Source organism: Mobula birostris, chromosome 1 (assembly GCF_030028105.1).
Source record: "Mobula birostris isolate sMobBir1 chromosome 1, sMobBir1.hap1, whole genome shotgun sequence".
NCBI lineage: Eukaryota > Metazoa > Chordata > Chondrichthyes > Myliobatiformes > Myliobatidae > Mobula > Mobula birostris.
In genome coordinates, this window is record NC_092370.1 from 104,726,222 (window position 1) to 104,751,836 (window position 25,615).

General features: G+C 41.1%; 1 protein-coding gene across 3 annotated transcripts in view; it reads left to right on the forward strand.

Moving 5' to 3' along the window:
* The window catches only part of zfat (zinc finger and AT hook domain containing), a 157,153-nt gene that overhangs the window by 73,304 nt on the left and 58,234 nt on the right, over positions 1 to 25,615 (forward strand). For all 3 annotated transcript variants that reach the window (XM_072259626.1, XM_072259614.1, XM_072259620.1), the window contains exons 7-9: positions 2,591 to 2,823; positions 19,231 to 19,318; positions 21,890 to 22,039. In XM_072259626.1, the coding sequence (XP_072115727.1) occupies positions 2,591 to 2,823; positions 19,231 to 19,318; positions 21,890 to 22,039 (471 nt within the window). The remainder of the gene's footprint in view (positions 1 to 2,590; positions 2,824 to 19,230; positions 19,319 to 21,889; positions 22,040 to 25,615) is intronic.

Consider the following 25,615-nt stretch of genomic DNA (forward strand, 5'->3'; position numbering starts at 1 on the left):
GTTTGGAGAAAAAAGGGTGCAGAATTTCATGAAAAGAACACCTCTCCAACTTTTAAGCACAGGGTTGGATCGATCATGCTTTGAGCTTGTGTTGCAGCCAGTGGCACGGGGAACATTTCACTGGTAGAGGGAAGAATGAATTCAATTAAATACCAGCAAATTCTGGAAGCAAACATCACACCGTCTGTAAAAAAGCTGAAGATGAAAAGAAGGTGGCATCAACAACAGGACAATGATCCTAAACACACTTCAAAATCCACAGTGGACTACCTCAAGAGGCGCAAGCTGAAGGTTTTGCCATGGCCCTCACAGTCCCCCGAGCTAAACATTATCAAAAATCTGTGGATAGTCCTCAAAAGAGCAGTGCATGCAAGACAGCCCAAGAACCTCACAGAACTAGAAGCCTTTTGCAAGGAAGAATGGACGAAATTCCCCCAAACAAGAATTGAAAGACTCTTAACTGGCTACAGAAAGTGTTTACAAGCTGTGATACTTGCCAAAGGGGGTGCAGACATCCCACCCTGCAAAAACTCATTTCAGGGAGGTCTCAACCGGAAGTCTCAACCTCATAGCTGTCTGTGTCGATGAATTTGTTAATTTTGCAAGACATCAGATTCACAAGTGTTTTGTGAGACCGCTGACTTCTGAATTCTGTCTTAATGTGCCATGTTCACAATAGCTGCTGTCTTGGTAAATGAGCAGACATAGTTTTTTGCTATTTCTGAATCAGGAAACATTTTCCTGAATAGCTTGCCTGTGGGCTTACACACCTGGAATGGCAGGTTATGCTCAACTATGAAAGATGTAAAGTACACCTCAGCTATAGTGACCTTCTCTGTCAGACTTTGGTTTTCTGCTGAAAAGAACTGTGAAATACTTGAGCAGCCTTCCCTGCGCTTAGCCTCCCTAATATGTTGTGGTCCCTAAAAGAAATAAAAGCATAAGGTGTATCCTTATTACAGGTGTGCGCCGCTTAATGTCCATTCGAATCGCATATACATCTGTAGTCTCTCTCTCTCTGTCTCTGTCACTCACACACACACACACACACACACACACACACACACACACACGCACACTCACACACGCGTTGCCTGCAATAGTCGGGATCAGAACTTACCTTTTTACATCGAAATGGGGGATTTTGAATGAGTGATTTAGAAGTTCTGTATCTTCAAGTTCAAGTTTATTGTCATCTGGCTGATTGTCCACAAATGAAACAACCTCTGTCCGGACCACGGTGTAGCCACAATACATATATCACGCACACCACATGAAACAATATATTACCGTATTATTTAATAAAGTGTAATTCAAAATGCATATAAAGTGCGCAGGACAGGTAAACAGTTTGCTGTCCTAATGTTTACCTGTGATGAGACCTCGGTGGGGACCGGGTATTTATTAAAATCGGTTTTTCTTCTGAAAACGGCTGCGCTTAAACCCAGCCCACCGCGAGCTTTAATGTACCTGTAAGTGGAAGTGTTTCAGGAAAAAAACCCCGAAGAATTTGCTTGCTGTGAGTGCATTTATAAAGATATCTTAGTAGACGATTTTGGAATTTCACTCCAATTTAAACCCCGCTGTAATCCGCTTTAAGACGCCAATGCGCCCCGCCCGCATAGGACAGCCTCGCGTAGTCAGGTTGTCTCCGCCAGCTTTGGGAATTTCTTCACCAGACTTTTGTACTTCATCACCGACAGTTGTTCGGATCATTTCAGCGTCATTACAGAAGGCAGTAACTGAACTGATGGAATATGGAAGAGAGAGAGAGGACGACTGTAAAGCCCGCCCACAGTGAAAACTGATAGGTCTACTTAGCACAAAGAGAGATCAAGCAGGATTCATTCATTTTCTTTCTTTTTTTTCCCTCTCCCTCTCTAAAAAATCAATTTCCGGGATATTGTATATAATTTTCGGGCTTCAAGGAGCCGCTATGGATATGCAGGAGATTCCCGGAACTCCCGGGAGAGGTGGGATGTCTGGGGGTGTTACTGAGTACTGACCATGCAGCGTGCCCAAACTTTTGCTTCAGGCCCTTTTCCTTTTTTGTTATTTTTAAACTGTAAAAGATGGAAATAAAAAAAATAATCTTGCTTAAAATATTAAAGAAATGTGTCATCTTTAACTTTATGCCTTTTGGAAATCAGGTCATCATTTACTCACTTAGCTATTCACAGTAACAGAAATTTTGACCAGGGGTGCCTAAACTTTTGAATACCACTGTATTTTGGACATAAAAAAGCAAGGCCACATACATGTCACATTTTATGATGTAAACCTTCTTGCACATAGCTTTTAAGTATATTACTATAAATTTGGTGGCTGTTATTTAAAGTGGAGCAAAGTTATGAACTGATAAATATGAGCACTTTAAAGTGAAACTTATGCAAAAGAAACTGTAAGCTTCACCCTGAATTTTCCCATACAGCTTTCCCATAGCTAAAAAGGACCAGCATTTCTAGACCTACTTATTTATTTAACAGAACTGTCTTTCCCCCTCCCTACCCAAACCCCTCACCCTACCTGCCCTACTCCTCATCTACTGTGCCTCCTCTGTTTATCTTTCTGCCCTGTCCCTTCTTTAAAGGAAAGTTATACTGGTACCAGGTGCACTATGACATGCATATTCGGACGCACACGAGGGAGCATCTTTACTACTGCTCTCAGTGCAGCTACTCCTCCATCACCAAGAACTGTCTCAAGCGCCATGTTGTGCAGAAGCACAGCAACATTCAGCTGAGGTGCCCGGCCGAGGGATGCCGCTACACCACTGCGGACAAGTACAAACTGCAGGCACACCAGAAGAACCATGGTGAGCTGGTAAGTTTCTCTCCCAGACATGATAATCCATGCCAAAGGATGATGTGTCAAGAGGCATTGCTTCTAAAATGATGCTGTCCACAGAGCTTTGCCCCAAGCAGTCAGACTTTTACTTTTTGCCCAAGCTGTCTGATCTTTTTTTAAAAAAAATCTTAGATCAATCATCAAAATAGAACTAATTTTCTCAAACCTATTTAAATTACGTCTCACAATGGAGAGTATTTTTAATGTATTTTCTCAAAGCATGTTTACATTGTCTATCTGAAAGTGTCCTTGAAACAAACAGCTTTATATACTTTTTGAGAGCACAGCTAAGAATCAATCTCATTGCTCTTGTCTCTGGCAATGTAATTTGGCCATACAGCTTAGGAACTACGGTGCAACACACTCAAGGACTCTCAGCCTGAAACACTGGCTGTTTATCCCCTCCATAGATGCTGCCTGATATGCTGTGTTCCTCCAGCATTTTGTATGTGTGCTCAAGATTTCCAGAATCTCTGTAGAATGTGGTTAAGAGTTAAAGATTTTACTTACCTAAACATTTCCAAATTTAGTGCTTTTTTTTACCAAACTTTCATGATTATAGTTTTTAATATGAGTTTTTATTTTACTATAGATTTATTTAATTAACTGAATGTAAGTCAATTAAGTTCCTTGGTAAGATTTGGTCATATCTCCAGTTCATTAGTTTAAGCTTCTGGATCAATAGTATATTAACACAGTATGCCATCTTTTCTCTAACACTATTTGTGAATAACAAGTTACCCTTGACTTGATAATAATAAGACTCGATACATACAATATCATGAGCTTAAGTTCCACTTCTCTGACCAGTACTTGCATCACCAAATGAATACTGTGATAGGAGCTCTTTATTTGGGTGAGAGATAATCTGACCTTCTGTCTAATTATTTTGGTAAACCTAAAATATCCCAGAGCACAATTCAAGAAAATTTCTCTTAAGTGTCATTTATCCTTCGAATAACCCTTTTGCTTTGTCTGAACTTTAATGGTCATAAATGCACCAATTTAATTGCCAGCCCTGGTTAGCTAACAACAAAGATTTAAAAAGTAATTAATTGGCTGTGTAGTTCTTTGAAATGTAAAAATTGTATTCAGCTGTCCAGAATACAATTATTATTACATTACCAGCTGTCCTTCCTGTAACTCCATTTTACAGTTGGAATAGGATCATTGACAACTTGGTGGTGTATTAAGTTTTGTCTGAATTGTCAGATAGGATGAATCCAGGTTCCATTCTACTTGAAGAAGTGTTTCGTCTGATGTCTTAGCTTATTCAACCAACAGTACTGACTAAATTGCTGTAACTGTTTAAGAAACTATCAACTTCGCAATTTAGGCTCTTGATATCCAGGGTTAACTTCATTATCACCTTCTTATTGTTGAATGACCTGAGCTCCCCAAGAGCATGTACCTGTCTTGCTCATAGTTAAATCCTGCACTTGTTGTGTCTGTTTCACTCTATCTCAACATAAAAGTGACCAAAAAACTGCCGACACTCTGAATTCAGACTCATTCTGTCTTGGTGACATTGATGGTAAATTATGCTTTGCAGTTATTAGCAATCAGATCATTCTTTTAAAAAGAGTGTAGAGGGTTAGTGGTTTCATACATACAAAGAAAATATGTCAAATGTTTCATTGTTATAAGACCATAAAATATAGGCCATTTGGCCCGTCGCATCTGCTCTGCCATTTCATCATGTCTGATCCAATTTTCCTTTCAGCCCCAATCTCCTGCCTTCTCCCCATATCCTTTCATGCCCTGACCAATCAAGAATCTATCAACCTCTGTCTTAAATATACATAAAGATTTGACCTCTTCAGCTGCCTGTGACAAAGAATTCCACAGATTCACCACTCTCTGCCTAAGGAAGTTCCTCCTCATCTCTGTCCTAAAAGGATGCCCCTCTATTCTGAGGCTGTGTCCTCTGGTCTTAGATGCTCTTACCAAAGAAAACATCCTCTCCGCATCCACTCTTTCACCATTCAATAGGTTTCAATGAGGTCACCCATCATTCTTCTGAATTCTAGTGAAAGAGGCCGGAGCCATCAAATGACAAGCCATTCAATCCGGGAATCATTTTTGTGAATCTTCAAAGTGGCTGGTGGCCAGGGATCTATAGCAGACAGGTGCTGGCTCCTGTGAAACAGTGTGGGCAGAAATGGGAGAAATGTGTGGGGAAAAAAATTAAAAAGATTAATTTTGGGAAGAAAAGCAATGTCTAGGTTGATCAAAATCATTGAAGTTAAAGCAACCATTGTCATTGCGAAAGTAAAGCTAGTGAAATTGTTGATTTGACCAGTACAAGTGTGAAAGTGGTCACATGAAGGGAAGTTTGAAATGCGTTGCTGAGAAAATAGTTCAAATGCCCATAGGAAGAGAGCTAATCATTCAGCCACAGCCCAAAATCAGCCTACTTGTTTCCTTCTGGCTTGTGTGCTTTAGCAAAAATATTGGATTTAAAAAAAAGATTATGCTTGGAAAGTTGATGAAAACTGTAAAATATTACTTTTAAGAACAGCAATCCAAACAGGTGGATGGATGGCATCAGAGAGCTACTAACATGATGTCTCTACAGTTGCTCTTGGTTGTAATTGTTAGTCAGGATAACATGCAATATGGATGAAAAGATTATGTGATCAGGTGCTATGCCTGCCCATCTAAATGACTGAACTTTCACTTTTATGAGTTCCTGTTTTGGATGTTTAGGAGATGCTTATCTCTGTAAAAATATTGTAGGTTTAGGCCATACTATCATTTAAGACCCAGAGTTATATTGGTAAATTTCTTCTGCACCTTTCTAAAGCCTTTACATCGTTCGTAAAGTATGCTGTTCAGAGCTGGACACAGAACTCCATTGCTGGCAAATGCAGAGTTTTATAATGATTCCTCATGTCTACCTTCCTTTTGTATTATGTACCTCATACATTTTTAAATCATTTTCATAACCTGTCCTTATTTACTCCGTTTGTTCCTACTTCAAAAGACTCAGTCAAATTAGAAGGATGCAATTTGTCTTCAGGAGATCCATGCTGTTTTTTCTGTAATCAGTACACTGCTTCTGGAAATTTTCCCCATACCAAGGTTAAGCTACATGCTAATTTATTTACTGTGATTATCTCCAAAGATATGTTATGAATATGGTTGCAACATTTGTAATTTTCCAGTTTTTAGCTATAATTCCTTAATCTGTAGCAGTTGCAGTTGAACTAGTTTGGCTCAGTTTATACATCTAATTTTTCGTATTTACAAATTTTGATCTCATCCTGAAACTCTGCAACTCCCTACCCCAAGAGGGCTGTGGAGGCTAGATGACTGATAGCACTTAAAGAGAGATCATTCATATTTTGAAATGTTGTTTCAGTGGGATTTCTGGTAGAACTGGCATGGAAAAATTGAGGCCTAGGATAGGTCAACAATGATTACATAGATAAATAGATTATTGTTCTCAAAGGAAATTATACTGTCACAGTAGCATTACAAGTACACGGATATCCAAATATTAGAAGAGAAGAGAAGTAAGAAAGAATAAAAAGTAAGTTACCTCAAACAGTCTAACCGGAGGGAGTCATCATTTCCCCGGCTATAGTTGACTCATTATAGAGCCTAATGACCAAGGGTAAGAATGACCTCAGGTAACGCTTTATGGAGCAGCACAGTTGCCTTAGTCTATTACTAAAAGTGCTCCTCTGTTCAGCCAAGGTGGCGTACAGAGAGTGAGAAACATTGTCCAGAATTGAAAGTATTTTTCCTAGGGTCCTTGAAAAGAGGAAGAAAGATTCTAAGGGGAGTAAGGGGCGACTGTGGCTGACAAGGGAAGTCAAGGACAGTATAAAAATCAAAGAGAAGAGGTATAACCTAGCAAAGATGAGCAGGAAGCCAGAGGACTGGGAAACTTTTAAAGAGCAACAGAAGATAACTAAAAAGGCAATACGGGGAGAAAAGAAGAGGGACGAAGGTAAGCTAGCCAAGAATATAAAGGAAGATAGTAAAAGCTTCTTAGGTATGTGAAGAGGAAAAAATTAGTTAAGACCAAAGTTGGTCCCTTGAAGACTGAAACGGATGAATTTATTCTGGGGAACAAAGAAATGGTAGACGAGTTGAACAGGTACTTTGGACCTGTCTTCACTAGGAAAGACACAAACAATCTCCCAGATGTAATAGTGGCCAGAGGACCTAGGGTAACGGAGGAACTGAAGGAAATTCACATTAGGCTAAAATGGTGTTGGATAGACTGATGGAACTGAAGGCTGATAAATCCCCAGGGCCTGATGGTCTGCATCCCAGGGTACTTAAGGAAGTGGCTCTAGAAATTGTGGACGCATTGGTAATCATTTTCCAATGTTCTATAAATTCAGGATCAGTTCCTGTGGATTGGAGGGTAGCTAATATTATCCCACTTTTTAAGAAAGGAGGGAGAGAGAAAACAGGGAATTATAGACCAGTTAGCCTGACATCAGTGGTGGGGAAGATGCTGGAGTCAATTATAAGAGATGAAATAGTGGCACATTTGGATAGCAGTAACAAAATCGGTCCGAGTCAACATGGATTTACGAAGGAGAAATCATGCTTGACTAATCTTCTGGAATTTTTAGAGGATGTAACTATGAAAATGGACAAGGGAGAGCCAGTGAATGTAGTGTACCTGGACTTTCAGAAAGCCTTTGATAAGATCCCTCATAGGAGATTAGTGGGCAAAATTGGAGCACATGGTTTTGGGGGTAGAGTACTGACATGGATAGAAAATTGGTTGGCAGACAGGAAACAAAGAGTAGGGATTAATGGGTCCCTTTCTGAATGGCAGGTGGCAGGCAGTGACTAGTGGGGTACCGCAAGGCTCGGTGCTGGGACCGCAGCTATTTACAACATACATTAATGATTTAGATGAAGGGATTAAAAGTAACATTAGTAAATTTGCAGATGACACAAAGCTGGCTGGCAGTGTGAAATGTGAGGAGGATGTTATGAGAATGCAGGGTGACTTGGACAGGTTGAGTGAGTGGGCAGATAGATGGCTGATGTAGTTTAATATGGATAAATGTGAGGTTATCCGCCTTAGTGGCAAGAACAGGAAGGCAGATTACTATCTGAATGGTGTCAAGTTAGGAAAAGGGGAAGTACAATGAGATTTAGGTGTCCTTGTTCATCGGTCACTGAAAGTTAGCCTGCAGGTACAGCAGGCAGTGAAGAAAGCATGTTGGCCTTCGTAACAAGGGGAGTTGAGTATAGAAGCAAAGAGGTTCTTCTGCAGTTGTACAGGGCCCTGGTGAGACCACACCTGGAGTATTGTCTGTAGTTTTGGTCTCCAAGTTTAAGGAAGGACATTCTTGCTATTGAGGGAGTGCAGTGTAGGTTCACAAGGTTAATTCCCGGGATGAGGGGACTGTCGTATGTTGAAAGATTGGAGCAACTGGGCTTGTATACACTGGAATTTAGAAGGATGAGAGGGGATCTGATTGAAACATATAAGATTATTAAGGGATTGGACACGCTAGAAGCAGGAAACATGTTCCTGATGTTGGGGGAGTCCAGAACCAGAGGCCACAGTTTAAGAATAAGGGGTAGGCCATTTAGAATGGAGTTAAGGAAAAACTTTTTCAACCAGAGAGCTGTGGATCTGTGAAATGCTCTGCCTCAGAAGGCAGTGGAGGCCGATTCTCTGGATGCTTTCAAGAAAGAGTTAGATGGAGCTCTTAAAGATAGTGGAGTCAAGGGATATGGGGAGAAGGCAGCAACGGGATACTGATTGTGAATGATCAGCCATGATCACAGTGAATGGCGATGCTGGCTCAAAGGGCCGAATGGCCTACTCCTGCACCTATTGTCTATTGTCCTTTGTTCTACCACAACCTCCAGTGTGTCCAGTTTGACTCCTATAACAGAGCCAGCCTTTCTAATCAGTTTATTGAGCCTGTTGGCATCACACGTGTTGATGCCATTGCCCCATCACACCACTGTACAGAAGATTGTACTGGTGACAACAAACTGGTAGAACATGTGAAGGACAGGCCTACTTACTCCAAAGGATCTCAGTCTCCTCAGGAATAGAGGTGACTCAGGCCCTTCTTGTACACAGCCTCTGTGTTGGTCCTCCACTCAAGTCTGTCATCCAGGTGCATGCCCAGGTCCTCACCACATCCACGTCCTCACCATCAATAGTAACAGGGAGCAGTAATAGTAACAGAATAGCACAGCAGGCTTAAGGGGGCAGATAGCCTGCTTCTTCTCCTGTTTCTTTGTATATATTCCTTTGCTTAGACCCAAAGTGTTCATTTCATATTGCTTAATCTCCCCCTCCTCTTGACACACACTGATGCTGATGTACATTGTGCCAGCCATCGGACTGCTTTATTGTAGGTGGCTCTTGGGTGTTATTAGAGCTGAAGTATCAGAGAAGTAAGGAGTATTCCATCATGCTCCAAACTTGTATCTTGAGACATTTTTTGTTTTGGCACTGTGCTGAATGCTCTCAATGACTAGCTGCTCTTGTACTCTTGTACTCTCACTATTTACATTAGATTAGATTATGAGGACACGCAGTCCTCTTTTATCATCATTTAGTGATGCATGCATTAAGAAATGATACGATGTTTCTCCAGAATGATATCACAGAAGCACATGACAAACCGACTGAAAAACTGACAAAAACCACATAATTATAACATATAGTTACAACAGTGCAAAGCAATACCATAATTTGATAAAGAACAGACCATGGGCATGGTAAAAAGTCTCAAAGTCTCTCGAAAGTCCCATCATCTCACACAGACGGTGAACCTCCAGCACCGCAAACTTGCTGATGCAGCATCCTGGAAGCATCCGACCACAGTCCGACTCCGAGTCTGTCCGAAAACTCCGAGCCTCCGACCAGCTCTCCGACACCAAGCACCGAGCACCATCTCTGCCGAGCGCTTCGACCCTGGCTCCAGCAACAGGCAATAGGCAAAGCCGAGGATTTGGGGCCTTCCCCTCTGGAGATTCTTGATTGCACAGTAGCAGCGGCAGCGAAGCAGGCATTTCAGAAGTTTCTCCAGGTGTTCCTCTGTCCTCCTCACGGCTGTCTCCATCAAATCAGTATTGTGCACGGCATCCTAGTTAACACATACGATATCATTCGGAACGGCCGCGTGCGCTGCGTCGCACCACCATCTTCTCCTCCCTCCTATTTATGTGTTTAACAGACCCCTCCCCCCCCATCTCCTCCCTCCTATTTATGTGTTTAACAGACCCCTCCCCCCCCATTGGCAGTTAATAGTGGAGGACTCTGCTATGGTAACTCTGTAAAATGTCACAGTAGATGGTTAGATTCTCTTGTCTGTGATGGTCCTACCTAGTGCAATGTTACTTGCTGATTTTCAGCACAGGCTTCGTTGTTGTCTAGAATTTGCCGCATGGACGGATTCCTTGATTAAAGAGATGTGAATGAAGATTAACACTGGAAAACATTCCCTTTCTGATCTTATAATATACTGAATATAGCTAGTCATAGCCCACTCACTTGAGATGGTTATGAAAGTATCACTTGCTGAGCATTTTGAGTGCAAAGCACTGTCAGGTACCCGCTACTTATTGGATGCAATATAGTGACATTTTGTCTTTGCAGCAGGACTTGGTTGTACCTATATCAGTAACAAGGTATTCTCTGCTTGTAGAAGTGGATGTTAACACCAGTAGAAATCAAATAGTGTTGCTCTTCTGAAATGAGTATTACAAATAGACAGTGAACCTAATACATCTGAACGAGAACCAATGCGGTCACTTCAGGAAGGCCACGTTATGCACAAACACACGTACAGATATGCACTCATGCAGGCATCATTTATAGACAATGATTATGAGAGAGTTATTTCCAGTGCATGTCTGAACCCTTCCAATCTGCATTTCAAATAAACTTAATTATGATTAAGGAACAAATGAGGCCTTATTATATTTGAGCAAGGTCAAAAATTGGAGAATAAAGATTGTAGTGTTTAAATATCATACAGCCTGTTATAAATTGAAGTCTTATTTTCTGATTTACATCAATCCGTTCAATCACATGCCTAAAAGTATTTTGAAACACTGGGGTCTATGTCGACTGCAACACTTTCATGAATTAACTGATGCAGCACAATATTAACAATGTGTTGATTGTTCTTAATGCACTGCTTCTGAAGGAAGACTGATGTTTTTATTCACTTTTCACATAGAATCAGAATGATATGGTACATAAACATACATAAAGAAGCTGCAGAGGGTTGTAAATTTAGTTGGCTCCATCTTGGGTACTAGCCTACCAAGTACCCAGGACTTCTTCAAGGAGCAATGTCTCAGAAAGGCAGCATCCATTATTAAGGAACTCCAGCACCCAAGGCATGCTCTTTTCTCATTTTTACCATCAGGTAGGAGGTACAGAAGCCTGAAGGCACACACTTAGCGATTCAGGAACAGCTTCTTCTCCTCTGCCATCCGATTCCTAAATGGACATTGAATCCTTGGACACTACCTCACTTTTTTTTTAATATGTAGTATTTCTGTTTTTTGCACAATTTTTAATCTATTCAATACACGTATTGAATAGACGCTTATTATTTCTTCAAAGAATTCCAACAGATTTGTCATGTAAGATTTTCCATCTAAGTGCCCGGAGACGTCATCTTTAATAATTGACTCAACATCTTCCCAACCACTGAGGTGAGACTAAGTGAGACGAGTTATCTTTCTTCTACCTCTCTTCCTTCTTGAAGAATGGAGTGACATCTGCAATCTTCCAGTCTTTGGGAACCATTCCAGAAACTAGTGATTCTTAAAAGATCATTACTAATGCCTCTGCAATATCTTCAGCCACCTCTTTCAATGAGGTATACACTATCTGGATCTGGTCGAGGATATTAGACCCCCTCAATTGGATATACACCATCTGGTCGAGAATATTAGACCCCCTCAATGGGGTATACACCATCTGGATCTGGTCGAGGATATTAGACCCCCTCTGGTTCAGGTGCAACCCATCCCTTTTGCACAGGTTGTACCTTCCCCAGAGGAGATCCCAGTGATCCAGAGAATCCCTGCCCCCTGCACAAGTTACTTAGCCACGCATTCACCTGCCAAATCATCCTATTCTTACCCTCATTGACATGTGGCACAGGCCGCAATCTAGAGATTACCACCCTGGAGGTCCTGTTTCTCAGCTTTCTACCAAGCTCCCTAAAATCTTCCTTCAAGACCTCTTCACCTTGTCTACCTATGTCATTGGTGCCAATATGCACCAAGACTTCTGGCTGCACACCTTCACCCTTGAAAATGCCTTGGACCCAATCTGAGATTCCTGATCCTAGCACCAGGGAGGTAACATACCAGTCAGGTGTCTCTGTCACACCCTCAGAGCCTCATCTCTGTTCCTCTGACTAAAGAATCTCCTATTAACACTGGAGTCCTCTTCACCTTTCTGCTCTTCTGAGCCACAGCACCATATTCAGTGCCAGAGACCCAGTTACTGTGGCTTTCTCTGGTAGGTCATCCCCATCAATAGTATCTAAAGTTGTAAACTTATTATTGAGGGGAACGGCCACAGGTGTTTTCTGCACTGGCTGTGCATTTCCCCTCCTTCTCCTGACAGTCACCCAGTTACCTGTCCTGTAATCTAGGGGTGACTACCTCCCTCCAGCTCCTGTCTATTGCCTCCTCATTGTGGTGAAGGTCACTGAGCTGCAGCTCCAATTCCTTAATATGTTCTCTCAGAAGCTGCAGCTCGGTTCACCTGATGCAGGTGTGTTTATCTGGGAGACCTCCAGTCTCCCAGATTTCCCACATCCCACACACAGTACAAGGCACTGTTCCTGGAGTCATCCTCACTAAACTACTATGCTCTTAGAGGTGAGGAATTAACAAATATGAACAGAAAGAGAGAAACCTACCAAATACCTAATGTTGCCCAAACCTGATCCCAGCTAAGCCTAATGAGCTAAAGCCACTAAACACTGGCAAACTCACAAGAATGGCCATTTAGATGGTAAACCATTACAATAACAATGCTATTTTGAAATGATAGCTTCTCAATTATATATTTTTAATTATATTAATTTTTGAATGGGTTTTCTAAAATGCTTCATTTTTTTAATCTGTTTTACTTCTGTTAACAGTAAAATGATTACAAATATTACAATGATTACAATTACTTTTCGTCCCTCTTCCCTCTGGGAGAAGGCTCAGGAGCTTGAAGACTCGTACAGCCAGATTTGGGAACAGCTTCTTTCCAACTGTGGTAAGACTGCTGAACGGATCCTAACCCGGATCTGGGCCGTACCCTCCAAATATCTGGACCTGCCTCTCGGTTTTTTACACTACCTTACTTTCCATTTTCTATTTTCTATTTATGACTTATAATTTAAATTTTTAATATTTACTAATTTTTACTATTTTTAATATTTAATATTTGTAATCCAGGGAGTGGGAAGCGCAGAATCAAATATCGCTGTGATGATTGTATGTTCTAGTACCAATTGTTTGGCGACGATAAAGTATAAAGTATAAATAAATAGCAGCAGGATTCATCCTTTTTCTTTTAAAACAAAAGCCCATAATTATTGTTACTAATTCACTAAGGATAATCTTTACTCAGAAATAACATGGCAAGTGAGAGAATTTGTTTAAAAGGTTATTGACAGTTTGGGCACACACAATCAAAAAGCTTTGCCGTCCCTGGCTTAAGGCAACCTTCCTTGTTATCCACAGCATCAAGACCTTCCTTGCTATCCACAGCATCAAGACCTTCCTTGTTATCCACAGCATCAAGACCTTCCTTGCTATCCACAGTACCAAGACCTTCCTTGTCATTCTCAGGCATACTGGAGAGCATTAGGGGCTACCTCATTAAATATAGTTAAGAGACAGTTCAAAGCAGGGGAATTAAGGATTATGGGGGAAAAGGCAGGGAACTGGAGCTGAGTCCACGTCTAGATTAGCCATGTCTTTTTGAATGTTAAGCAGGCTTGATAGGCCAGATGTCTGACTCCTGCTCCTATTTCTAGTTCTTATACCATGTGGGGTAAGTCCCTTTCAGTCTGATTGACACCACCTGCAATTTTCTTAGTTACCTTCTCGAAGAAAAATCAGTTAAGTTAGTGAGAACCACAGTCCTAAAAGAAGTTACAGAATCTGGGCCTCTGTACCTCCCTCTACAATTGGATCCTCGACTTCCTAACTAGAAGACCACAATCCGTGTGGATTGGTGATAACATATCCTCCTCACTGATGATCAACACTGGTGCACCTCAAGGGTGTGTGCTTAGCCCATTGCTCTACTCTGTCTATACCCATGACTGTGGGACTAGGCATAGCTCAAATACCATCCATAAATTTGCTGATGATACAGCCATTGTTGGTAGAATCTCAGATGGAAACAAGAGGCAATACAGGAGCGAGATATGCCAACCAGTGGAGTGGTGTCACAACAACAACCTGGCACTCAACGTCAGTAAGACCAAAGACCTAATTGTGGACTTCAGGAAGGGTAAGATGAAGGAAAACATACCAATCCTCATAGAGTGATCAGAATTGGAGAGAGTGAGCAGTTTCAAGTTCCTGGGTGTCCCAACATAGTGATGTAGTTATAAAGAAGGCAAGACAGCATCTATACTTCATTTGGAGTTTGAAGAGATTTGGTATGTCAGCAAATACACTCAAAAACTTCTATAGATGTACCGTGGAGAACATTCTGACAGGCTCCGTCACTGTCTGGTATGGAGGGGCTATTGTACAGGACCGAAAGAAGCTGCAGAGGGTTGTAAATTTAGTCAGCTCCATCTTGGGTACTAGTCTACAAAGTACCCAGGACATCTTCAAGGAGCGATGTCTCAGAAAGGCAGCATCCATCGTTAAGGACCTCCAGCACCAAAGGCATGCCCTATTCTAAGTGTTACCATCAGGCAGGAGGTACAGAAGCCTGAAGACACACACTCAGCGATTCAGGGACATCTTCTTCCCCTCTGCCATCCAATTCCTAAATGGACATTGAACCCGTGAACACTACCTCACTTTTTTAATATATATTTCTGTTTTTTGTAGGATTTTTAATCTATTCTACTACTACCACTACATCAACTCAGGCCTAGGGGGCCGGCGTCGGGCACGATGATGGACTCTCCACTTCTCCCTCTCCCTCATCAGTGTGTTCAGTATGTTGACCATAGTCTTGGGAGGGCGCCGAGGGTTCATCCTCCCATGCTTGGGCTCCCATATGATGACTAGGCTGTCAGGTAGCTCGGGGTGGCCTAGACAGTGCCCCAGTAGTTGCAGTCTTTTCGCCTCAATTTTAGTGGTGAGCATCGGTTGGTCGTTATAGAGCTCGATGTTCGTCATGTGCTGTTGCCAACACACGTCAAGAGCCATCCGGAACATTTAATCTATTCAATATACGTATACTGCAATTGATTTACTTATTTATTTATTATTTTCTTTTCCTTCTTCTATATTATGTATTACATTGAACTGTTGCTGCTAAGTTAACAAATTTAACAACATATGCCGGTGATAATAAACCTGATTCTGATTCTAATATTTCCCTCACACAAAGGCCAGCTTGACAACCTCTTCCTTTCCAAATGTACATAAATTCTATCTGTTAGGATTTATCCCAAAAATTTCCTTATCACAGAGATAGAGACCACCATTGTGTAGTTACCAGTTTTCTTCTTGATCTCCTCCTTAAACTTATGCCAGGATACAGTGAGAAGTTAGTCTGGAAAGCACAAAGGAAAAGCATTAGCTACTTTCCAGTTCTCTGTCTCCTCACCTGTAAATGGAAAAATTGCTTTTATGGCCCGAGCACCCTCCCTTGTTTCACAGAGCAGCATGGGATAGATGTCATCTTGCCTTATAGATTTCAAAGTTCAAAGTAAGTTTATTATCAAAGTACAATGTGCCACTGTAAACAATCCTTGAAAGTCAGTCCATAGGTTGTGGAAGCAGTTCAGTGATGGGGTGGGTGGAGTTATCCCCTCTGGTTCAGAAGTCTGATGGGTGAGGGGTAATAACAGTTCCTGAACCTGGCGGTGTGGATCCTGAGTCTCCTGTACCTTCTTCCTTATGGAAGCAGCAAGAAGAAAGCATGGCATGGATCATGGTAACCATTGATGATAGATGTTACTTTCCTGTGGCAGCGCTCCATGTCGATATGTTCAGTGATGGGATGCGGTTTACGGGTGATGGACTGGGCCATATCCAATACTTTTTGTAGGATTTTTTATTCAAGGGCACTGGTGTTTCCATACCAGGGTGTGATGCAATCAGTCAATATACTCTCCACCAAACATCTGTAGAAATTTGACATACTAAATTTTCACAAACTTCTAAAACTTCTAAGAAGGTAGAGGTGCTGCCTCTAACTTAAGCGCTGGACTCAGTACACATCCTCTGAAATGATGACACCAAGGAATTTAAAGTTGCTGACGCTCTCCATTTCTGATTCCCTGATGAGGACTGGCTCATTGATCTCCAATTTCCCCCTCCTGAAGTCAATAACCAGCTCCTTGGTCTTACTGACATTGAGTAAGTGGTTGTTATGGCACCACTCAGACAGGTTTTCAATCTCCCTCCCTTTTGCTGATTCATCACTAGTGACAGTAGAGGCACTGAGCTCATCTTGGAGCGAATCCTTGTTGTCATCTATGTTGCTTGGTTTCACTTTGTAGAAGGTGAGTGCATCCATGTCCTGCCACAGCTCTCAAGCATCCTTTAGTCATTCACTTTTAGTCCAGAATTGCTACTTCTCATGTGAGATGGCTCTCCGGATATCATAACTGAACCTCAGGTATTTTACATGAGCACCAAAACTGAATGCCACTAATCTAGTGCTCTGCAGATTGTGGATCTCATGATTCATCTAGGGTTTCTGATTGGGGTAGACTGTGAATTATTTTCTGGGGACACACTCATCTCAACTGTTTTTATAAAGTCTGTGACAAACATGGTGTATTTGTTCAGATCCTCTGATCCAGCGATTTGAAACAATCCCATAACCGTTCCTCTGCCTCCCACGACCACCCCTTTGTTGCCCTTACTCCTGGAGCATTGCTCTTTGGCCTCTAACTCCCCAGGAATTCCCAGGAGTACTGTTCTTTTCTTCATTCAATCTTTCTTCATGCATACAGCATGTAGGAGAAGTTCAGCCAGACGATCCAAATGATCAGATTTGCCAAAATACAGTCTAGGGATCAAACAGTGTGCATTGCATATGGTACTATAGCAGTGCTCGAATGTATTGGGACCCCTAGTGCTGCAGGTGGTATGTTGATGATTTCTTCAAACAAACCTGATTGAAGTTACTGACAATAATTTGAAAGGTGCCGGGATAGGCTGATGGCGGCACTCAGTACCTCGAGTGCTTGCTTAATATTTGTCTTAGATGGTATGTAAACTTAGGTCAGGATCATGAGAGAGAACTCTTTTGCTCAAGGTCAACAAGAGTAAGATAAGACTGCTGTATTCGGGCACCACAAAGGATTTATCATGAAGAATCACTGACCTTACCTTTTGCCTTCACTGAATCGGCAGTCTGGTTTATCCTGTTTACTGAGAAGCTCCCAGGTCTGATTGCTGAATTTGGCGTGGCTTGCGTTAATCATGTTTCTGTGAAATACAGAATGTAGCAATCCCTCATTTCCATTCGATACAATAATCTTACTGTTAACTTCTCAATCTTGTTCTCCAGGGTGTACATTTGCTAACAAGATACCAGGTAGAGGAAGTTTCATACCCCAGCATTTTAGTCTGGCTTGAGCCATCCCCTCCTCCCTCTCTTACGGCCATGGTGATGTACCTTCATCCGTTCAAAGGTGTTGTACCTGCACTCTTGGGAGTTAAGACTGCCAAGTCCTTCAGAAGATTGCGCAATCGCTCGTCCATTAGGACGGCTTGGAAATGTGATACTTAAGGGAATTTACAGGCTGCAGCTTGCCATGAGAGTAATTCAGAAGAAGTATACTTCAATGTTATGTATGATGCCTGTAAATTCTCACTGCTTTTCACCGACACCATCTTGATTAAATGTCTCTTGATTCAAACCTCTATAGAGAAGATATATTAACCCTTATGAAATCAGTAATGCCGATCTGCTCCAGATTATCCACATTCTCTTCCCTGAACTTGCTCTTCCACATCCTTGTCTTTGATGAATACAGATGAGAAACATTCAATCAGGACTTCACCCACATCTCCTGGCTTCATAAGTAGATTATCCCTTTGGTATGTGAGGGATTCACATTTTCTCTGGCTATGCTCATGCTCTTGATATGCGCACAGAATGCATTATTTCACCGAGGCCTTTTACAGATCCCTTGAGGAAGGAAAGGCCTTTATTTCAAATGGGGGTGACCATGTTCTGTTGTGTGAGAGATATCCACATCATGAAATTCATATATATGATACAGAAAAGCACAATCTGGCAAACCACCACCGTGGGCATATTTGCTTAGAAAATGAATTTCACTCATTTATTTGGTGTGCAAAATTGGTCTAACATCCTTCAGGGGATCCAGAATAAATGATAACTTAGCAAAATTTACATTATTAAAGATATTAAAGGTGCTTTTGCAGACATTTTCCCTCAGTGAAACATTACCTGCGTATTTCCAAACCACAGGAAGACCTTCCAATCATCAAGTTATTCCTGCTCTGACAACTGAGAAGATTGTGTTTTAGCCGTAAAAGTAATGATGTAATAAAACTAAGGCGGGGCTGCTCAAAAATGGTGGGTTTGGACTCAAGGGAGGGTAAAATTGTTCCTCTGAAATGGGACTGGAGATGAGATTTTTCCCATCCCCAGTTCTTTGACTTAATTGATTCCCTTGCATAACTGGTTGTAAGTTGCTACAAGTTAAACAATGATGATCACCTCAGTAGTTATAATATAAGTGTTAAGCACACCAGCATCTTTTCCGGTGACATCTGTGCAGAAAATGACAGCATATAGAGGTAATCCTAGAAAAATCTGTTGCTAAAGCATTGCTCCTCCTTCCAGGGCACTTTAACTTGTACATAAATGCTGACTGGTTATGTAATTTGCTCCTCTTTAAAATGTTAACTTAAAGGTCAGCAGTCATGACTTTTTGATCCAGCTTCCGATGAAATGACATAAGCAAGCACCATGCGATTTGGTAATGTAACTGCACACACAAATGACATTTAAGAACAGTGGAAGTGAGAGTCCAACATTGCAGTGAGTGAGGACTGGACTGAGACTCAAAGGTGAAATGCTGGCAAATTGTAGTTTATACAAGATTGCGTATAAAAAGCAAGGTGTAAGTGTTAAAATGCTCTAGCAAATATACAGTTAAAAAATAAGTCAAAAGAAAACATGGTTATTTTGACAACTTGCTCTTTCTACTTTGCAATGTACCTATTCAGGATAAGAAAACATACAATTGTCCCGTCTGTGAGAAATCCTTTACGGATGATCGACTAATCAAGTGCCACATCACCACATATCACCCAGGTGAGTTATTACACCCCGTTCTGTCTTGTCACTGAGTGAAAGGGAAGGTTGTTCCTAGAATTGAAGTAAGTTATTGAATATTTGCCAAGTATGAAAGTTAAGTAACACAATGTGTACATGAAGAATAGGTATTTAGTGCTAAAATTCCTATTACGTGTCCTACCCTACTTAGTGCTAAAAAAAATCAAGTACAAAATGGCTGTATTGCATATGTTGACAAAGATTCCCAAAGGCAGCTACACAAACAGCAAATGTAGTGAGGATACTTGCCTTCAGTACTGGGGCTTCAAATGTAAGGGCGTGGCAATCATAGTACACCTATAGAAAATGTTGATTTGGCTACACTCAACTATTGTGTAAGGTTCTAGTAGCCACACTGTGGGAAGGATATAATTGAAGTGGCGAGGATGTATGGAAAATGTATGTTTTCTGAGTTGGTATGTTTAAATTGTTCAGAGAAACAGGGTAGGCTGGTTTAGTTTTACAGGGTCTGATGAGGGGGTAGTGAAGATCACAAAATTATGAATGGCATTGATAGGATACATAGTAGAAAGCTTTTTTCATAGTAGAGGACTCTAAAGTCAGCCCTAGATCTAGGGTAAGATTATAAGAACTTTAGAAGTGATCTTAGCAAGAATTTATTTCACTGAAAGTGCATTTGGAAGACATTGTCTGAGTGGATCATGGAGGCAAGTACTCTCATACAGACAAAGTACCTGAGGATCAGAAACAACTTGGAAAGGTCAAAGATCCAGTTTCTATACTTCATGTCTCAATATCTCTATGACTAGCTAAGCTTGTTCATGGAGTGGAAGCTTCTATTCATCATTTCCAATGTTAAGTCCATAAATGAGAATCTTTTAGTAAAGAAGGCGTATACTTTGTTGACAAACAAGAGAAAATCTGCAGATGCTGAAAATCCAAGCAACACACAAAATGCTGGAGGAACTCAGCAAGCCAGGCAGCATCTATTAAAAAGAGTATAGTCGACACTTCAGCCTGAGGCCCTTCTCTTTTCTATAGATGCTGCCTGACCTGCTGAGTTCCTCCAGCATTTTGTGTGATATACTTTGTTGATCTTGAATAAACCCATGGAATCAGATACAGTTGGTTGGAGTATCATATTTGTTTTTAGGAACTCGAGTGCTTTGATGGACGTAAATAACTGCTCTAGGTGTTGAGAAGAAAAAAATGGAATTTAAATTCAAATTATCGAGAGAAAACCTAAGCTTCATCACTATAGAATTCCCACCTGAACATAATGTTACAGGCGTTCCAGGGACTTGTGGATTTGGACAGTATTCATCCAAGAAGTCATCCCATGCTAATATATTTTTTGATGAATGAATAAAGTGAAGTGATCAACTCCTGTGAAGCACTTGATTAACTCTTCTCCTGGTGGGAAATCCTCCACTAAGTGACTACAATATGTGGTGTGTGCTTGGAAGCCTAAGTTTATTGGTCTTTTCTAGAGAGCCCGCCAAAGATGAATCACCTATTTAAAATGTTGCAATAGTGATGATAATCCCACAGTAATGATACAGTTCCAGTGTTTAAGCCCAGCAATCAACAAGATATTGTATACCCTAGTCAGAAAATACAGCAGAATGGTGCAACTTGGAGTCAACTCATGGTGGTAGCATTTCTTTGAGCCTGCTACTTTTGTCCTTTTATGTGAAAGATGTCATGTGTATCAGAGATCCCATAAAATAGCATTAGCAAATGCCCTCATTTTTGGGTGACATGTGTTGCTAATATAATGCACTGAGAATAGATCTCATATTAAAAGAAATTAAGAGCTGTTGATTTTCCACAGTTGGCTATTGACAGAAGTGACTGTGATGGTATTTCACTCATTCAGATGATGTAACCAATGTTTCCCAACAATTCTCTCCATTCTCCCCTGACCCACACACAGATGTTTTGTCCTGTGTCTTGCCTGTTGATCACACTTCCCCACAGCTAGTAATCCCATCCACACTTTCACCATCACCAAGACCAAGGGAATACCTGGCAATGAAGTGCAAGAATAATAGTCGACATTTGAATTTCTATATCCTTGGTGTTACAATGTTGACTCCAATCAAGAATTCTGATAATACTTTAATTTAAAGTCCAATATCCTTGAAAGGAAAAGAAACTTGTTATTGAAGCAAAAGCACTAAAACCACCATTAGAACGTTGAATACAATGCACAAATTGCTCATTTATTTGCTGTCAATCCAAGGACGAATTTATTTTTCTAGAGTGCACATGATCTTTCTGATGTGCTTAATTTTAAATATATTTTCCAACACGTTCCATGTACAGTGTAATATGTTAATGTAAAATACACCTCCAACTCTCAATTTGATAATTTCCTCTGATGGTATAGATTTTCTTGATTCCTGCTGTTTGAAATGTAAATAAGAGTGTGTACTTATCATCATTATTCTGTAATCCTTCAACCAGTGAATCTCACCATTTTTCTACATACCTGCTCATGGTCTCACACTTTCATTTTAACAGCAACTATTGATGCACAAGTTATAAAGTCACTCTGATTTAAACCTTTTCAACATCTATCTGCAGAAGTTCCCATGAGCACCATCTCTGAAATTCTGGGAAAACGGGTACAACTTAAAGGATTGATTGGAAAACGAGCAGTAAAATGTCCTTACTGTGACTGCTATTTTCGGAAGAATGGCACTGACCTACAGCGCCATATTTGGGCCCACGAAGGTATGAACAAGTGCATAGGTAACCGTAACTTAATTTGGTATGTTTCCACCTCTGGCCCCATCCCCTCACTCCAGACACAACCTATTGCTGGCATATTATTCAACAAGTTCTTAACTTCCATTTAACCAGAACTGGTCTACACAGTTAACATCAATAGAACATAAGAAGAATTGGAAAAATTATTAAGACTTTTATTTTTGGAGGGTCATATTGTTGCTTGTTTAGAATTTTACTACTTTGTTAATTCTTATGGTAATTTGATATCATGATATCTCCTGGATATATTTATAGAAATTTACTTGATTCTTTGATAACATGCTGAACCTTCTCAAACTCCTAACAAAGTAGAGCTGCTGCTGTCCCTTCTTTGTGGTTGCATTAATGTATTGAGCCCAGGATAGGTTGTCTGAGATGTTGACACCCAGTAATGTGAAGCTGATCACCTGTTCCACCGCTGACATTAGTGAATTGATAAATGGTGTTTTAACTGAAGTTTGCCATACTGTTATGAGTGTGGAGATATAACCCTCAGATTCTGTCGGCTGCGTAAGTCTAGGGAAGACAATCTCTGGACCCATCAAAAACATATGAGATGGAGGTGCAAAGCCTCCTGTTTGTGTGAATGCTGCATGAGATGTTCCCCTGTTACAAATCAATACCACGAAATAACAGACAGTACCCCTTATGCAATTATAATTCTTAATTTGACTAAAGGGTTAGTAAAGTAAAACAAAAAGAAAAGGGCCCATTTTAATGAAATAGTCTAATGTGCACAAGTTGGAGCTCACAGTTTCCTTTCCGCTGGTCCTCCATCGATTTCCCCAGGCTTCATTGACTCCTGGCCCCACTTCAAGTCCACTTCTTTTTGGTGTCTATGACCTCTCCTTTCTGGTATCTTCTCTCTCCATCTTCCACCAAGCAAAAGACTCAGATCACCTTGGTCTCAGGCACACAACAAGAAAAAAACACTCCCTTCATTGGCAGTGCACATTCCAAAGCCCCCATTATCTCCAGCCATAACCCAAGCACTGTTGCTACAGAACAACCATTACATTAGCAGTGCTTCTACAGAAAGACCAATACATGAGCAGTGAAACCTTTCCCAAGGTGTTACAGAGAGAATAGAGCCATTGGCTAAGCATATATCCTTAAGGCGCCATTGTGTGGAGGACGTGTTATTACCAGTTCACACTGACTTTGGTCACTTAAGAAAGTCGATTAAGTAATTTATCTACAAATTTGAACTTCCTCATTCCCAGAAGCTTTCTAGTAATTTTTCCTGCCCCAGTCCAGTGCCATTACACTCCACCTCAAGTTCAGATTGGCTTATGTATTCCAGTGTTCTATAAAAATTCAAAATAACATTGCCAGGCACTCTGTCCCACATAACAATACAACATTGTTCAAGAAGGTGGCTCATTATTTCATTCCATAAGACCATAAGATATAGGATCAGAAGTAGGCCATTCAGCCCATCAAGTCTGCCAGCCATTCAATCATGGGTTGATCCAATTCTTCCAGTCTTCCCCACTCCCCTGCTTTTACCCCATACCCTTTGATGCCTTGGCTAATCAAGAACCTATCTATCTCTGCCTTAAATACACCCAATGACTTGGCCTCCACAGCGAATAGTGACAACAAATTCCACAGATTTACCACCCTCTGACAAAAGTGATTTCTCCGCATCTCAGTTCCAAAAGGACGTCCTTCAACCTGGTCATGCACTCTGGTCGTAGAATCCCCTACCATGGAAATAACTTTGCCATATCTAATCTGTTCAGGCCTTTTAACATTCTGAATGTTTCTATGAGATCCCCCCTCATTCTCCTGAATTCCAGGGAATACAGCCCAAGAGCTGCCAGACATTCCTCATATGGTATCTCTTTCATTCTTCGAATCATTCTCATGAATCTTCTCTGAACCCCCTCCAATGTCAGTATATCCTTTCTAAAATAAGGAGCCCCAAGTGTGGGCTCACAAGTGCCTTGTACAGCCTCAACATCACATCCCTGTTCTTAGATTCTATAGCTCTAGAAATGAATGCCAACATTGCATTTGCCTTCTTCACCACTGACTCAACCTGGAAGTTAACCTTTAGGGTATCCTGCACAAGGACTCCCAAGTTCCTTTGCGTCTCTGCATTTTGAATTCTCTCCTCATCTAAATGATAGTCTGCCTGTTTATTTCTTCCACCAAAAAGCATGACCATACACTTTCCAACATTGTATTTCAGCCATGATCACAGTGAATGGTGGTGCTGGCTCGAAGGGCCAAATGGCCTACTCCTGCACCTATTGTCTATTGTCTATTTCATTTGCCACTTCTTTGCCCATTTCCCTAAACTGTCTTAAGTCTCTCTGCAGGCTCTCTATTTCCTCAACACTACCCGCTCCTCCACCTATCTTTGTATCATCGACAAACTTAGCCACAAATCCATTAATCCCATAGTCCAAATCATTGACATAAATTGTAAAAAGCAGCGGTCCCAACACCGATCCCTGCAGAACTCCACTGATAACTGGCAGCCAGCCAGAATAGAATCCCTTTATTCCCACTCTCTGCTTTCTGCCGACCAGCCAATGCTCCACCCATGCTAGTAACTTCCCTGTAATTCCATGGGCTCTTATCTTGCTAAGCAGCCTCATGTGTGGCACCTTGTCAAAGGCCTTCTGGAAATCCAAGTACACCACATCTACTACATCTCCTTTGTCTACCCTGCTTGCAATTTCCTCAAAGAATTGTAGTAGATTTGTCAGGCAGGATTTTCCTTTCAGGAAACCATGCTGGCTTTGGCCTATCTTGTCATGTGCCTCCAGGTATTCCGTAATCTCATCCCTAACAATCGATTCCAACAACTTCCCAACTACTGACGTCAGGCTAACAGGTCTATAGTTTCCTTTCTGCTGCCTCCCACTCTTCTTAAATAGTGGAGTAACATTTGCAATTTTCCAGTCATCTGGTACAATGCCAGAATCTATTGATTCTTGAAAGATCATCGTTAATGCCTCTGCAACCTCTCCAGCTATTTCCTTCAGAACCCGACGGTGTATTCCATCAGGTCCAGGAGATTTATCCACCCTCGGACCATTAAGCTTCCTGAGCACCTTTTCAGTCGTAATGTTCACAGCACAAACTTCACTTTCCTGACACTCTTGAATGTCCGGTATACTGCAGACATCTTCCACTGTGAGGACTGATGCAAAATACGCATTCAGTTCTTCTGCCGTCTCTGCATCTCTCATTACAATATCTCCAGTGTCATTTTGCATTGGTCCTATATTTGCCCTCGACTCTCTTTTACCGTTTATGTACTTAATAAAGCTTTCAGTATCTTCTTTGATATTGGTTGTCAGCTTCCTCTCATAATTCATCTTTTCCTTCCTAATGACCTTCTTAGTTTCCTTCTGTAAGTTTTTAAAAGTTCCCCAATCCTCTATCTTCCCTCCAGCTTTGGCTGTCTTGTATGCCCTCTCTTTTGCTATTACTTTGGCTCTGGCTTTGCTTGTCAGCCACGGTAGTGTCCTTCTTCCCTTTAATAATTTCTTCTTATTTCGAATATATCTGTCTTGTACTTCC